At 35.7% G+C, this 17,238-nt stretch overlaps 1 protein-coding gene across 1 annotated transcript in view; it reads left to right on the top strand.

Annotated features, from left to right (window-relative positions):
- The window catches only part of LOC135223461 (inactive tyrosine-protein kinase 7-like), a 178,514-nt gene that overhangs the window by 123,582 nt on the left and 37,694 nt on the right, over window positions 1-17,238 (top strand). Inside the window, 2 exon segments of the mRNA XM_064261882.1 lie at window positions 13,591-13,788; window positions 15,642-15,782. Coding sequence (XP_064117952.1) covers window positions 13,591-13,788; window positions 15,642-15,782 — 339 coding nt within the window.

The raw sequence follows: 17,238 nt of genomic DNA, 5'->3' as shown, positions 1-17,238 counted from the left end.
GCCCTCCGAAGAGGCCCTCCGAAGAGGCCCTCTGAAGAGGCCCTACGGAGGGTTGGCGCGGATCTCGTGGGGCTCCGTTGCCTAAATAATTCTCTCAAATTCGGTTGAGTTTCTCTGAATTGCTGAGTGGGTTTTTAATCTGATTAAGCTTTCAGCTTATCTGAATTTCAAATTCGAGTGTCTTTGGAACACTTTGTTCAGCTGTCAGAATCGTGCTTGCGCGTGTGCTTGGTATTGCTCATACGTATGAGAGAGAGAGAGAGAGAGAGAGAGAGAGAGAGTTGTTTGCCTGATCAAATGATATGCTGTTATTAACTGGTTTGAAATTAATAACAGAGAGAGAGAGAGAGATGAGAGAAGACGAGAGAGAGGAGAGAGAGAGAGAGAAGATTACACTGCAACATGTGATTTACGTCTGTATTAATTAAAAGAGAGAGAGAGAGAGAGAGAGAGAGAGAGAGAGAGAGAGAGAGAGAGAATTATTATGCATGTAGCATGTTATTACGTCTGTATTAATTAAAAGAGAGAGAGAGAGAGAGAGAGAGAGAGAGAGAGAGAGAGGAGGTTATGCAGTAGCAGCAGTTTATTATTTGCGTCTGTACTAATTAAAAGAGAGAGAGAGAAAGAGATTGTTTGTGACTGATTAATTTAATATTATCAGCTATTTTGAAATTGTCAAATGACACACACACACACACGCACAGAGAGAGAGAGAGAGAGAGAGAGAGAGAGAGAGAGAGAGAGAGAGAGAATATGTCACAAGCTGGCTGATGAAGTTGACAACACATCCCTCCGACAATTCCCAAAGCCCCGAGTTTGACATCTTCCTTAGCAGAAGTGATGCGGGTCATTGTCGTGACAGGAGACCAGCAATTTTCTCAACCATTCTTCTTCTCTTCCTTTGGTCGAGTGTCCTTCGGGGCTGTCACCGACTCGCTCGACGTCCTTATCGACGTTTATATGGTTACAGTAAATGTGTGAAGTCAGAGATTTCAGGGATCTCAGAAAATCCTTATGGGGATATGTGAAGTGACCATTTCACCTAGGAACAGTGATCTATCTACAGTTTCATCTTGTTTAGTACTAGCCCCTGGGGTATCAAATGTACTTATGGACAATCACAATCCCCCAGGGACTAGTACTAAACACGGTGAAACATATTTGACCCCGTGGGGCTAGTACTAAACATGGTAAAACACATTTTACCGTCCTGGGGCTAGTACTAAACACGTCGAAACACTATAGAGGCATCCCTGTTTCGGCGTGTTTAGTAGTAGCCCACTGGGATTAAATGTTCTCAAGCAAATGGGTCACTTCACATATTCCCTAGGGATTTCGTGAATTCCCTGATTTCACGATTTTACTATAACGTATTTATTTAAGAGGCCTTTCGGTTTTGATTGCATTGCATCGTTCGAAGGTGTTCAGGATATTTTTATGCGTGGACGACAATCTCTCTCTCTCTCTCTCTCTCTCTCTCTCTCTCTCTCTCTCTCTCTGTGGTCGAGTGGGATTTCGAGCCTCGTGGGAAAGTAAACTTTTATCCCTAGGGAATTTCTTTGCTATTATTTACTGAAGTATTCATTTGGAGATACTGTCGTGATATATATATATATATAGATATATATATATATATATATATATATATATATATATTTATATACATATTTGTGTTTCGTATCTGTCTGTCGTATGTAGTGATCACAATTGTTTTATGTTATACACAAACAAACAACACACACACACAGTCATATATATGTATGTAAGTATATATGTGTGTGTACTGTATGTATGTATGTATGTATATATATATATATATATATATATATATATATATACATGTGTGTGTGCGTGTGTATACAAATGCCTGTCTGGTAATCAAGTATACTATAATATCAACTTACGAGAGAAAATCCTTCTTATTCTTTCACAGCGAGAATACTAACGAGCGAGTGTTGCGGTGAAAGTACAAATCAATTAACCGGGATTCATTATGTTACGCGAAACGCAACATTAAGGCGACATGAAAAAACAATTAAGATTTTAATGAACAGGCAATGTGAGTAATTGGTCCCTCACTAAGCGTAATTAATGTGGCATGGAATCCCCCCCCCCCCCTCTCTCTCTCTCTCTCTCTCTCTCTCTCTCTCTCTCTCTACACACACACACACACACACGAGGTATTACCACAATTTGCTTCTACGATGTTCAGTTTTTTTTATTTATATTTTTATAATAATATATCAACTACGTTAATTAATATCGTCCCGAGAAAATATATATATATATATATATATATATATATATATATATATATATATATATATATATATATATATATTCAAAACCAAAGTCACGTACAAATTATTGTTTTGAGCGCAGTAAACAATTAGAAATTATTAAATTATCGTGTGAGTGTGTGTGTATGTGTATGTATATGTAAGTGTGTGCGTTTGTATGTGCGTAAATTCTTGTGTGTGTGTGTGTGTGTATCAATATATGCAAGTGTGTGTGTTTGTACGTTCGTCGTCAACACCCATCGCTTTCACCCCATTTCTCTCTGCAATCCTCTGTTACTCCGGGATACTTATTCCATCAGTTTGATGGATTAAGTATGGAGTGGACAATTGCAAGGCGCAAAATTAATACACGACAACGCTGTAATCTTCCGAAAGGGCTGCCACTGCGGAGATGTCGTTCATATTTATGATTGAGACGCGGGAAAGTGGGTAAGTGGGGCTCTCGTAACAGCTACTGTCAAAAAGAGTGTTTGTGCTCGTCCTGCCATCTAGTGAGGAAATTGGACACTTCCTGCGATTGTTTTTGTCGTCGCTCTTAGGATTAGTTAAATTGATTTGGAACACATTAGAACCTTTTAGAGAGTTTAATAATAGTTCTTGGTTTATCAAGAGAATTTCTTACCATTTATTTAATATCCTTATCCGTCAAATATCCAAGTGACAAGATTGTATCACAGTCCGAAATGGTTGACAGTCGGAGTTCTGTATGCAAGAGACGTAAATCCAATGGCGTTATGCCCACGAGAAGAGAATCAACTCCTGCTGCCTTGAAATATTCACCGTTAGCCATTAAAGGGGTTTGCACGAAGGAAAAACCTTTGCTTTCCCGGCGAAATTAAATTAACATCCACTGTCCTGGAGACTGAAACTATAAAATATAGAATAAAAAATATTTTTTTTCAGTTTTTTTAGTGAATGATATTTTTCAGGAATAATTCATGTATGTAAAACCTAATCGTTGAGTGAGGTACAGCATGACGTATCTTTTTTCATGCATGGATTGAAATTAAACAGGGTTTTGCGTGTCAACGAAATAAAACATCACACTTTTCAACTGTTAAAAAAATTACCGTGGAACTATCGGTAAACACGTTGCTGCAATCATCATTTCCTTTACAGATTGCGCACGAGAAAACGCCAGTATAAACAAATGAAGTGTCTTGTGTTATTATATGATTATAAAGGTCAGTGTCCCTGTGACATTAACACCGAATTAAAATGTTATATATGCCGTGCAGTGATTATGTTTTTTTTCCGCAATACGTGAGAGGAATTGCCAAACGAACGGATGAGACTGGAGACGCCTTTCACATCAAATTAAAATGGATATCTCATTTGGATTAACGCAGGGTATAGTCCGTCGTGCCATGAGATAATACGAAACGTTGGAAGGCTAAGTCTGGCTCGGCAGATACCGAAAAAAAAAAAAAAAAAAAAAAAAAAAAAAAAAAAAAAAAAAAAAAAAAAAAAAAAAAAAAAAAAATATATATATATATATATATATATATATATATATATATATATATATATATATATATATATATATATATATATATATAGTATATATATATAATATACGGATCTCCGGACTGTGTTACGTGTTATCGTGAACCATCCGTCTTATTTCCCGCTCCTGCCAGATAACCGGACAGCTGCTGGCGATGTGGAATGGCTATCGCTCTCCGAGTTGGATGGGCGTGTCACTTGCTCGCCCAGAGAGAGAGAGAGAGAGAGAGGGAGAGAGAGAGAGAGAGAGAGACTGACTTAGTGCTTGGGATGGTGCAAATGCTGCAGCAGCAGTCATTTTTACGGCTTAATCTTATTATACTCTTGAGCTTTATGGATACTTGCTACCCAGCTGACTAGATATGCAACTCGCACGATAAAAACGAGATTTATGAATTGCACGTTCCCATCGAGGACCTCTTGTTTCCGGTTAGGTGGTGTGCAGTTTGATGGAGTACTGATCTCTCTCTCTCTCTCTCTCTCTCTCTCTCTCTCTCTCTCTCTCTCTCTGCAACGCACAACATTAGACTAGCAGCCAGGTTCATGATACACTGCTAAGGTCGACAGACGTATGTTGAATTTTTAGGGAACGTACCCACATCGTTCTCTCCTCTGTCTTGTCTGTGGGTCATACGTAGAGAGAGAGAGAGGGGGTTGGGGGTTGGGGGTGGGGGCGGGGGGGGGGGGGGGAGTCTTGAAAAGGAGGAACGAACGTTTCTTTTCCGTTGATTGAATCTCATGCTCTCCGTTTAATGACGGACGTCTTCAGTTGAACAAGTTTCCGAGAATCTCCCTTTTCTGTAACGACGTCCAAGATGCTATATGTTGTCGAATGAGGTCGTCTATTGTACCGAGATTTGACGCAGATGTTGCCATGGAAATCTGATGCGCGCTGTTATTGTCAATCAAGTTGCCTCGTAGCTATAGACGAAGATACATCATTGACTTCGTTTGATTATGAAAGAATTTAATTAAAATTTCCATGCAGAAAAGATGCTGTAAGGATTCCCATTTTTATTGCCTCGTCAGCTCAAATACAGCGGAACGCTATAATGGAAACTGGGAAAAAGATTTGGACTGGAAAACTCACGATGTGACGTTCCAGGAATCCAGCTGTAGTGATTGATCTGTTGACATCAGCTCGTCCAGTGCTACAAGGACTCCCCTCATATAGGAAACCGTATGAGAACCAATCTCACGAATAAGGGGAGAATGAAGTCATTCACTTATTCATCAACTCCCGTCAGTCATGAAGCTTGAATCCCTTGAGGAAATATTGCTTCAAGCGTCGAGATTTCCCTTTTCTCAGAGTATTAAGATTTTAAGCTTTATTCGATGCGATGTAATGATGTTTATTTTAACGTTTTCTTAAGGGAATAATCCCCTGTAACTTACTTTTGGAAGATTTTAAGCTTTATCCAATGCGACATAATAAAATAAGCCCTTCTAACTTACTTTTGAGAGTTGAATTTTGACTCTGGTTTTGTCGTTTCATTTTATTGAAATGAATATTTACATATAAGCGAAAGAGGGTTAAGTACACACACACACACCACACACACACACACACACACACACACACATATATATATATATATATATATATATATATATATATATTATATACATGTGTGTGTGTGTGACACACACACACACACACACATATATATATATATATATATATATATAGTATATAATATATATATATATATATATATATACATGTGTGTGTGTGTGTTTGTCTGTGTGTAATGTTTACAAACAACAACAACGCCAACCTCTTCTCGACCAAATGATGAGATGCGAAAAGAACCCGAAGGAGAGAGAGAGAGAGAGGAGAGAGAGAGAGAGAGAGAGAGAGAGAGAATGCCGAAATGAATACCTGCCCCATACAATGACACCAGAAGAACCATGGTGTTATACATCCCCTAACAAGCCTGAGTCCCTTTTCAAGGTAAAGGGGGAAGGGGGGGGGAAGGGGGATTATTATTATTATGCGCCCCGGAGGAGAGGGTGCGCGTTGCGATCCCTACTGGGCGAGGGGAGACGAGGGGAAGGAGGATGAAGACCCCTTGGGAGGATATCGTTGTTTGCCTAAGCGCCAGGAATCACGCGACTTATGTTTGCCTTTTATGACAGCTACGCTTGTACGACGACCACTCAAATGGTCAGTGGAAGAGGCCATTCGGGGGGCGGGGTCTGAGACCGGGAGAAGGAGAGAGAGAGAGAGAGAGAGAGAGAAAAGAGGGTTGTCAAGACGATTCCAAAGGGAGAATGAGAAGAAAGGTTATCTAGGAGATGTTACCAAGAAAGAGATTTCCCGTAGAAACTTACAAACTCCAAAGACAGAGAGAGAGAGAGAGAGAGAGAGAGAGAGAGAGAGAGAGAGAGAAGAGGGTCGTCAAGACGATTTTAAAGGGAGAATGAGAAGAGAGGTTATCCAGGAGATGTTACCAAGAAAGAGATTTCCTGTAGAAACTTACAAACTCCAAAGACAGAGAGAGAGAGAGAGAGAGAGAGTTGTCAAGACGATTTCAAAGGGAGAGTGAGAAGAAAAGTTATTCAGGAGCTGTTGCCAAGAAAGAGATTTCCTTAGGATATTTAGAAACCTCAGAGAGAGAGAGAGAGAGAGAGAGAGAGAGAGAGAGAGAGATAGTTCCCAAGGGGATTTTAATTATGTTTTGTATACAGAGGAATAAATGAGAGGCAAAAGAAGGGTGCTAGGGTGGGGTCATTGAAAGGATTTTAATAAATGCGCACACACTGAGAGAGAGAGAGAGAGAGAGAGAGAGAGAGAGAGAGAGAGAGAGAGAGAGAGAGTAGTTCGATGGGGATTGTAATATATGTTGAATGAAGTAGATTAAGAGAACAGATAAGTGTTTTTTTTGTGTGTGGCAGAGAGAGAGAGAGGGGGGGGGGGGTGGCCGGGGTTGTGGGGTACGAGTTAGTTTATAAGAAGCTTGAAATATTATGTTGATTAAACTGGAGAATAAATGAATACGTAATAGGACTGGGAATAAGGGGACATTAAACTCATAGAATCATATTAAGGGACAACGAATACGTGATGAGATGCCACTGGTAAACTAGTGTTCTGCGCAATCTCGTAGATATTTTTGTTTATCATCATCGGTCATATTTCGTTTGTTCAATTCGTCGCAAATCGCAGCAGAATAGCGATATGCGTCGTTTTGGAATTAAACGAAAATTCTTGTGATATGTACTGGTTCTCATAAGATGCGATTCAATGAAATTTGTAATGGTTTCCGAACGAAAATATTTGTGATGATTCTCATTCAAGACTGATATGTACTGGTTCTCATAAGATACGATTTGGTGAAATTTTCAATGGTTTCCGAACGAAAATTCTTGTCATGATTCTCATTCAAGACTGATATGTAATGGTTCTCGTAAGATGCGATTCCATGAAATTTGTCATTGGTTTCCGAACGAAAATTTTTGTGATGATTCTCATTCAAGACTGATATGTACTGGTTCTCATAAGATGCGATTCCATGAAATTTGTAATTGGTTTCCGAACGAAAATTTTTGTGATGATTCTCATTCAAGAATGATATGTAATGGTTCTCATAAGATGCGATTCCATGAAATTTGTAATTGGTTTCCGAACGAAAATTTTTGTGATGATTCTCATTCAAGACTGGTATGTACTGGTTCTCATAAGATACGATTTGGTGAAATTTTCAATGGTTTCCGAACGAAAATTCTTGTGATGATTCTCATTCAAGACTGATATGTAATGGTTCTCATAAGATGCGATTCCATGAAATTTGTAACTGGTTTTCGAACGAAAATCTTGTCAGGATTCTGGTTTAAAACGAAGATGTCTTGTTTCTCACAAAATACGATTAGGTAGCGTTTAAATGACGCACATCATCTTTTAGCTGACTGATGACAAACGCAAAGGGAAAATCAAAATGTCAGTGGTAATTTAAGGTAAATAAATCATGCCCCGTCACTTTGCTCTCGTAATCTGGAATGCTAAGAGCAATAAGATTTTCTTCGCTTCTAATCGCCTCAAACGCCTAGTCACCCCGCTAGACGGAACAACCCTCTTCTTTGTCACGCCGGATCAAATCTCCTTCCCTCCATCCACTATCCTCCCAACCACCACCACAGCCTCCCCCCCCCCCCCCCCCCCCCCCCCCCCCCCCCCACCTCCCGTTCCGTTCGGCCTGGACAAACAGACCCCCCTTTGTTGTCATTGTGGCCAGGGCAGGGAAAAGCAAGACGCATTCTATTAGCATATGCGGATATTACAATCTTCCCTTTCGGGATTATACGGTCTGAGGGGGAGGAAAGGAAGGGGGGACGCCTGGCTCCGGTTTGGAAGTGTCTTTTAGGTGGGGATGGAAGAAGAAAAGAGGACGATGATGATGAAAAGAAACAGCAGAAACCGGTGGAGAATTAGGTCGGGGGATAGAGAGGAGAGATGGAGAAGAGAGATTGAAGGAATTGGTGGAGAAGGGGTAGGAGAAAGTGAGAGGGCCCAAAAAAGACATTGCAGATTTGGAAGAGATGGGGAGGGAAAGGGAAAAAGGAGGAGGAGGAGGAGAAGGAAGAGGAAAAAACGAAATGTGGGATGGAAGGGAGAGGAGGCGAGGAGATAAGGAGGGGGAGGGGGAAGAGAACCCGAAAAAATGGGCTGGAAGGGAGAGAAGACGGAAGGCTGACAAGGAAAGAAAAGATTAGGCGGAGGAGAAAGGGGTGATGAGGAGTGGAGATAAGAAGGCAGGATATTAAAAAGAGGAAGGAGGGAGGAAAGACACTGGTTGTTGTCAAGACGCTGTTGAATTTCTGAGGAGGGAGATTCGCCCCCCTTTCTTTTATTCATTGCGGGGACGACGTTATCGGAATAACTTAGGATACATATTTGCTTTGCAAGAAGTTTTCTCTTTGTTTGGATGTTTGTGGGACCCGTATGGATCGATGTTTATATATATATATATATATATATATATATATATATATATATATATATATATATATATATATATATATTATATATCAAGTATAAAAGGACCATTAAAAACCTCTGGCAACATAAGAACTATATTTCGGTGAACTCGGTGTTTTATTAATGGGCCTTTTATGCTTGAGACATATCCTGTTTTAACAGAAGAATTTATTTACACATATATGTACATATGCATGATATACGTATATTATTTTCTGTCATTTGCACATCGAAAGAAATACAGTTTTGAATAGTTGTTGAGATGAAGTTTTGCATCGCAAATGTACTATAAGGAATATTACCGATTCCTGGCAAATGTGATGTGTAAAACTGGCAAAATGGTTGACGTAGGTGTAAGGATTAATTAGGATTTTGAGATCATTTACTCATGTAAAATAAATAAACGACAGTAGTTTTTTGAACAGTGTACAATTCGGAAGGCAGGGGTTGGGGGGGCGGCCGGTTGTTGGGCAATCACTATAAAAACACTGATAGAAAGTTAAAGGAAATATCGAAAGTGCATTGCCTTGTTGCACAGGATGTGTGTAGGAGTAGGAGGTTCAGACGTGCTGCTGATGAGCATTCTGTTGCATAGGGTACAAATCGACTGATATCGTGGAAGTTTTCTTATAGGGGCTTCATCCAAGATTTAACAGCTGTAGCATGATCGTACTGTTGTTTTATTTCTAGAAACTCATTTCGTCAGGGGAAATGGCTATGTTAAAGGAAGTATATATATATATGTATATATTATACACACACACATATATATTATATATATATATATATATATATATATATATATATATATATATATATATATATATATATATATATATATATATATATATATATATATATATATATATAGAGAGAGAGAGAGAGAGAGAGAGAGAGAGAGGTCCATTAGTGGACGAAATTGTTAAACATTTTTCCAAACCAACTTTTATATTTTCTATTTTCCTAACGTGAAACACATCTGAGTAATGTATCTTCCTGCCCAATATGATTAATACTATTATACACACACACTCACACACACACACACACACACACACACACACATATATATATATATATATATATATATATATATATATATATATATATATATATATATATATATATATATATATATATATATATATATATATATATATATATATATATATATAAAAATCTCTCAACCTCTGTTATCGTCAACTTGTTAAAAATTGGAAAATGGATCTCATTGTAGTATAAGACCTTGCATGTACGTTGGGAAAAAATGACAGACCGATTTTCCGAGCGGAATAAATATCTTAAAACATATTTTCCCGAACGATCTAAAATGTCCAAATACTTCACTGAAGTGGACAAACACAGCAGGTGGTCAACGCTGGCGCAGAAAGAAATCCACATTATTTACCCTTTATGTGTCCTTCATAAAACGTTTATAGGTGTTTCCTGCCTGTTTGAGTCACGAACCACTTTTACCGAGAGAGGCTACCTCGCTGCAACGATTGAAATCTGCGGCGTTTTATTTTAGCGTTAGATAGTGGAGGTTGCCTTTTCTATCGGATTTCGCGTAATCCATGAGATAATCAGCGTGTATGTGTGCGTGTGTGTGTGTGTATATGCATTCATTTGAAATAACTTTATATGAAAATGAAACGTTGCCATAACATGATTTATACTTTAAAATATATATATATATATATATATATATATATATATATTATATATATATATATATATATATATATAATATATATATATATATATATATATATATATATATATATATATGTGTGTGTGTGTGTGTGTGTGTGTGTGTGTGTATAATTTTTATATAATGAATAATATATAATTTGTATATATATGACTTATACATACACACACACATATACATACATTATATATGTATTTATAGATAAATGGACAGATAGATATTTATATACATATATAGTACACATACACATACATATATGGGGTTTCAAAATAGAACATTCATATGCCAACTTGTGGGTGGCCCTGTTACGTTTTATATAACCAAGACCATGTAACCAAACCATTTTGCATTTTCAAGTATAATATTAAATTTACCATCATGCATCATTATAATCCTTACCCCACAACTAATTAATTTTTCTATTACTTAAACCTTTCAATATCCTTTATTTCTTACGTTTTTAATTTTGTTTACAACTTCCAGGGAATTAATTCAAATCTCGAAGTTTTTCGCAAATTAAAATCCTCAGGAATATGTATGCATGAATATATGCAGGTCGGTTTCTTGGCCGCGTCCTGCCCCGAATAAGATAAGATGTCTTCGTCAGAGGAAAAAGAGACTAATTAAATCGAAACAGAGTTCGACCATTTTTGTCAAACTCTCGCACAGAATAAGATAATAATTTATCAGTCTAGCTAGCCACTGGCAGATTATTACGAATTAGGCAACCTGAATTTGGTCGGATGGCGTTAACAAAGTCACCCTTATTATTATTATTATTATTATTATTATTATTATTATTATTATTATTATTATTATTATTATTATTATTATTGCACCTTCAGTAATCGGAAACTATGTGCTTTCAGTGTCATTACCTTTATTGATGTAATCTATATTATTAACAATGAGAATAACCGTAGTTATTTCCGCTCTATATTGATGTCTCAGAGAGAGAGAGAGAGAGAGAGAGAGAGAGAGAGAGAGGGAAGGAGATGAGAGAGAGAGTAGTGAAAGCGGGTGAAAGTACTATTATTGCATCGTGTGACGGCTTTCCCGCCGGGATAATGAAAGCTTTCAGCAGGTGTATCAAATGGCTGCGTTGCAGGAAGGTGCTCAAGCAGTGGCTGGTCTCTCTCTCTCTCTCTCTCTCTCTCTCTCTCTCTATATATATATATATATATATATATATATATATATATATATATATATATATATATATATATATATACATATATATATATATATATATATATATATATATATATATATGTATATATATATATATATATATATATATGTATATATATATATATATATATATATATATATATATAGAGAGAGAGAGAGAGAGAGAGAGAGAGAGAGAGAGAGAGAGAGAGAGAGAGAGAGAGATAATGCGCGCCAAGTAATCGCGGTTCACATCTGACTAAATAAGCAATTATGTCTTCGCACGAACTGGGTGCGATTTGCTTTTCTAAAAAAAAAAAATATGGTTGTGAAATCTGCGAGTCTATGATGCCAAATATTTATTTAAAAAAAGGCCAAATATTCCATAAAAAAAAAGGTCATTCCGAGCTCTTGGGATGATGCCGGTCAATGTTTATGAGTCGTTTTGCAGATATTATAAAAAAAATGAATAAAAAAACGGGGGTTTATAGATGATATTGGCCAATACTTATTCAGCTTTCGGCAATATTTTGCTTCTGATCGTTTATTCATGGGCACTTTCCCAGTGCAGATGCCCTTGTTCGTATGGATATCATAAGCATAAGTAGTCTTTATGTGTACGTATATATAATATTATAGCTATTATATCTATATAATTATATTATTAATATATATAGTATATATATATATGTTTGTGCATGTGTGCGTGTGTTAGTTAGTGTGTGTGTGAACACCTGTGTTTAAAGGTGCTTGAGTTTGTCTATTTGTGCAGTAGGGTTTTAATTGCCTTTCTATGCAGTCATGCACAGTTGCGGGAACCACGGAAACTGGGCTATTTTTTATTTATTTATTTACTTTTGGTTTTTTTGGCAAAACCACAAAAGCCGGCCATCGTATTTGACCGTAATTCGCGGATCTTTCAATTCCCAATTCCACGAAGCGATCAAAGCGCGGATAAAATATGACCCAATCCGTTCAATCACGTACGAACGACTTTTATTCTGACTGAGGACGGCGAAAAAAAAAAAAAAAAAGTGTATATATATTCAATTACGCCGACAAACAATCATGTGTTTATTGAAGCGATGGCAATATGACCCGACTTTAATACACTATCATGTCGCAATAAAACGCCTGGGGTTGGGGGGGTGGGGGGGTGGGGGGGTGGGGTGGGGGGTGGGGGGGACGGTGAGTGGGAAAGACCGTTCGCAGAGGCCGAATGCGTTTTTTAATTGGATCAGCTCTGCCGTATTGGCGCGGCAAAAAACAATATTGTATACGTAAGTTCTGTTAATATATTCCCGTGTTTGTTCTGAACTCCGGTCTGCCATGGCGACTCTCGTCACGATGTGTTTGTCAGAGCGGATTCGGTTGTCTGGATGATTTTTCTTGTTTCACTCCATCGCTTCGTCAGTCACGTGATCATGTGAAGAGGCTACTGTTGGGAATTTTCCCGCACACGAGGGTTCATCCATCATACAGCAGTTATACGAATATGGTTGTGGCAGTGACTGTGTGTTTCATGTCTACGGATCTTCCAAATACTAGGGATGGATATATATATATATATATATATATATATATATATATATATAATATATATATATATATATATATATATATATATATATATATATAGATATATATATATATATATATATATATATATATATATATATATATATATATATCTAATGTGTGTGTGTGTGTGTGTGTGTGTGTGTATATGTGTACAGGTTGCATGTGTTTGCTCACTGGATGCACCATGTATAATCTATATTACTCTTCAAGTTGTATCATAATAGTTATCACTTTTATTATTATTATTATCATAATACTCTTCAAGATGTAACATATCAGTATTATCCCTTATATTATTATTATTCTTTTAACAATCCACCTTCCACCGTCTCTCCCCTCCGCAGTAATCCTGCTGGTGCTCAGCCGGGAAGCCGTGTGTACAGGGGACATCTTCTACTTCAGCTCGTGGCCGGAATCCGGCCGGGTCGCAGCCGGGGAGAGCCGGGTGATGAAGTGCGCCGTTTCAGACAAGACCAGCATCGCTTTGTCTTGGCACCTGGATGGGAAGCCCATCTCCTACACCGCTCGGCGTCATCTTAGAGGTGGGTTGATTTTCCTTTTTTATTTTCTTGCTTTATTTTATTTGTTTCATTATTTTTTGTTTCTCTATGTATTTCTTGCACAATATTTTTTGCTTTATTTATTTCATTTGTTTCTGTCTTGTTTGCTTTATTTGTTTATTTTTTTGCTTTATTTTATTATTTGTTTTGTGTATTTATTTGGGCATTTTTCGCTTTGTTCATTTGTTTTATTATTTTTTGTTTCTTTATGTATTTATTGCCCAATTATATTTGCTTTATTTATTTTATTGTTTCTTTTTTTACTCTATTTATTTTATTATTTGTTTCTTTGTGTATTTATTTCGCTATTTGTTGCTCTATTTATTTATTTTATTGTTTGTTTCTTTATGTACTTATTCCACTAGTTGCTGCTTTGTTTATTTATTTTATTATGTATTTCTTTATGTATTTATTCCACTAGTTGTTGCTTTATTTATTTATTAATTGTTTCGCTGTTTTATTATTTGTTGTTTTATTCATTTATTTTATTATTTGTTTCTCCATTGTATTATTTGTTGTTTTAATTATTAATGTTATCATGTTTTTCTTAATTTGATTATTTGATTATTTATTGTTTGGTTTATTAGTTTTATTTGTTTATTTATTGATTTTTATATTTGTTTCTTTATATATTAATTTTTTTATTAGTTGCTTTCCGTATTTATTTGATAATTGTTTATTTATTTAGCTTAATAATGGTTGCTTTATTATTTAATTTCAGTTTTGCTTCTTTATTTATTTATGTTATTACTGGTTGCTTTTTTCATTTTATTATTCGTTTTTATATTATTGTCCTTACTTTATTTATATCCTGGTCGTGGAAACGTTTCGCTGTGTAATAATGCACCATTCTTCAAAAAATTTTCATTTACTTACATTTTCGAGTCTTAAAGTAATATTGCATTATTTAATTGTTTTATTTCATTTATTGTTTTTTTTTATTTAGCTTGCACTCTTTAATTTTTTTTTTTTTTTTTTGGTAGACGTGGAAACATCTTGCGGTGTAAAAATACATAATTAAAAAAAAACCTTGTTACTTTCTATTTTGTAATAAAAAAAGTAATACCGTACTTTTAATGTCGAAATGAACACATTACTATTATGCAATACTTTTCGCTTACTTTCTTCACCAAAAAAAAAAAAAAAAGAAAAAAACTACATTTCCTATCATCATTTTTTTTTTTGCAAAAGTAGAGAAAATAGAAAAAAAATCCGTTCCCATTACTTTTTTTCCCAAAAGAAGAGAAGAGTTAAAACCCGTTCGTTTCCTTTCACTCGTTTCCCAAAAGATGAGGAAAATAGAAAAAAAATAATTCCAATTTTTTCAAGAAGTTGGAAAAAATAGACAAAACTTTAATTTCTCAATGCTTTTTACCCAAAAGCTGAGAAAAAAATAGACAAAAATTCCTTTCCTATTGCCTTTTATTTTAAGGTGTAAAAAAAAAAATTCAAATTTTCCCCAAAAGATGAAAAAAATATAAAAAATAACTTTCCTTTCCCATCACTTTTTTCCCAAAATAAGCTAAAAAGAAAACCTGTCCATTGTCTCCCAATAGCTGAGAAACATAAAAAACATCCCCATTTCCCCCCAAAAGATAAGCAAAAAAAAAAACATTCCTTACTCCTTACTTTTTTCCCCAAAATATGAGAAAAATAAAAAATAAAACCTGTCTATTATCTCCCAATGGCTGAGAAAAAACAAATCCCCCTTTTCCCAAAAGATGAGAAAAAAAACATTCCTCTCCCATTACTTTTTCCCCCAAAATATGAGAGAAATAATAATAAAAAAAAATCTGTCTATTCTCACTGACATTTCCATTTCCCTCCTGACGAAGGTGGGACGAACGACAACAGCTCCTCGGACCTGATCATCACCCGGGCGATACCCGAAGACGCCGGGGAATACACCTGCATCGCTCACAACACCACCTCGGGCTTCGCCCTGACGTCGCTGCCTGCTACGCTCACGGTATTGTGTAAGTACAGATTGCTTTCTTTATTTATCTATTTATTTGTTGATTGATTTATTTATCACTTACTCGGGGAGTAAGCCTACAAATTACATTGTTGTTTTTTGTTGTTGCTGTCCTTGCTGGGGGAGAGGATAGGAAAGGTCTATGTAAGAGCCTAAAAAGGTCTGAAAAAGGTGTTTCGCGTTGAGTTAAAGATACAGGAATTCTAGGATACGATATTTACGATTTATTTATTAGAATGAAAATGTGAAAAATAAATAATGTGCATGTTAAGCAGTACAGAAAAATTATTTCTAATGAAATACAGCGTATTTATTTTAATTTTCGTTGGTGAAACAACGCGCTATTTAACCGTAGATTTTAGCATGCATTTCGAGTAAGCTGGAGGTCGGATCGCGCCTTGTTTTTTTATATACTTTCATGGTATTATGTAAGTCAAAATCAATTTTAGTTATTCATTATTATATATTTATTTTATAATGTAGTAAGTACAGCTTTCTTTTTTATTTATTTATTTATTTAATTTTTTTGTGACGGTCGTCGAGAAGGGAAATTATCTGCCATCATCTCGTTTCGAAAGCTTTCATTCGTATTGGTAAGGGCAAGTTTTTGTTATTATTTCGTTTTTTTATGTTGTTTTCTTAAGCAAGTGCAACCCGCAGTTCAAACCTAGTCTTGAAGTAATATTGAAAATATATAGAACAAGTAAAAAAAATGTGGTTTGTATGATGAGTCTTTTCTTGGGAACACCTACTACATATTCTGTATTCAAATATGTACAAGTGCAGATCCATTGGTAGTGCATGGCTCTCTCTCTCTCTCTCTCTCTCTCTCTCTCTCTCTCTCTCTCTCTCTCTCTATTATATATATATATATATATATATATATATATATATATATATATATATATATATATATATATATATATATATAGCTTGATGTTGAATAATAGTGCCAAGACTAGGAAGAACATTCTTTAATATTACGAGCTTTCGAGTTTAAAACCTCATCTTCAGGCTGAAAAAATGACAAGGATGAGAAATCACTAAAAATTACATTAAAATTAATTGTCTGATTAAAAGCTTCAGTAAAAACATAAAATAAAACGAACATCACATACAAACTAAAAATTAAAAATTACGAAAAAAACTAAAACAAAGCGCAAATCATACAAAAACAGAGATAAAAATAAAAATAAAAATAATATGAAAGGTAAACAAACTACACTCAAAAATAAAATAGCTAACGACCCACTTTGTGTACCTACTATGAAACTATATGATAGCTAGTTGAATACCGGACGAGTTGTTGTTCAATTCCGGTTCATTTTCTTAATAAACAGCGACTCTGAAATTAAAAGGGTCCAGTCTATTTGAGCAAAAAGACAGTACTCTAAAATCTAGGTGAGTGAAAGGATGGTCCTGTGCTAAACTGTGATCCCTTATGGCAGAAAATGGTG

Source organism: Macrobrachium nipponense, chromosome 10 (genome assembly GCF_015104395.2).
Source record: "Macrobrachium nipponense isolate FS-2020 chromosome 10, ASM1510439v2, whole genome shotgun sequence".
In the NCBI taxonomy this organism is placed as follows: Eukaryota; Metazoa; Arthropoda; class Malacostraca; order Decapoda; family Palaemonidae; genus Macrobrachium; species Macrobrachium nipponense.
This window is presented reverse-complemented; position numbering and strand designations above follow the sequence as displayed.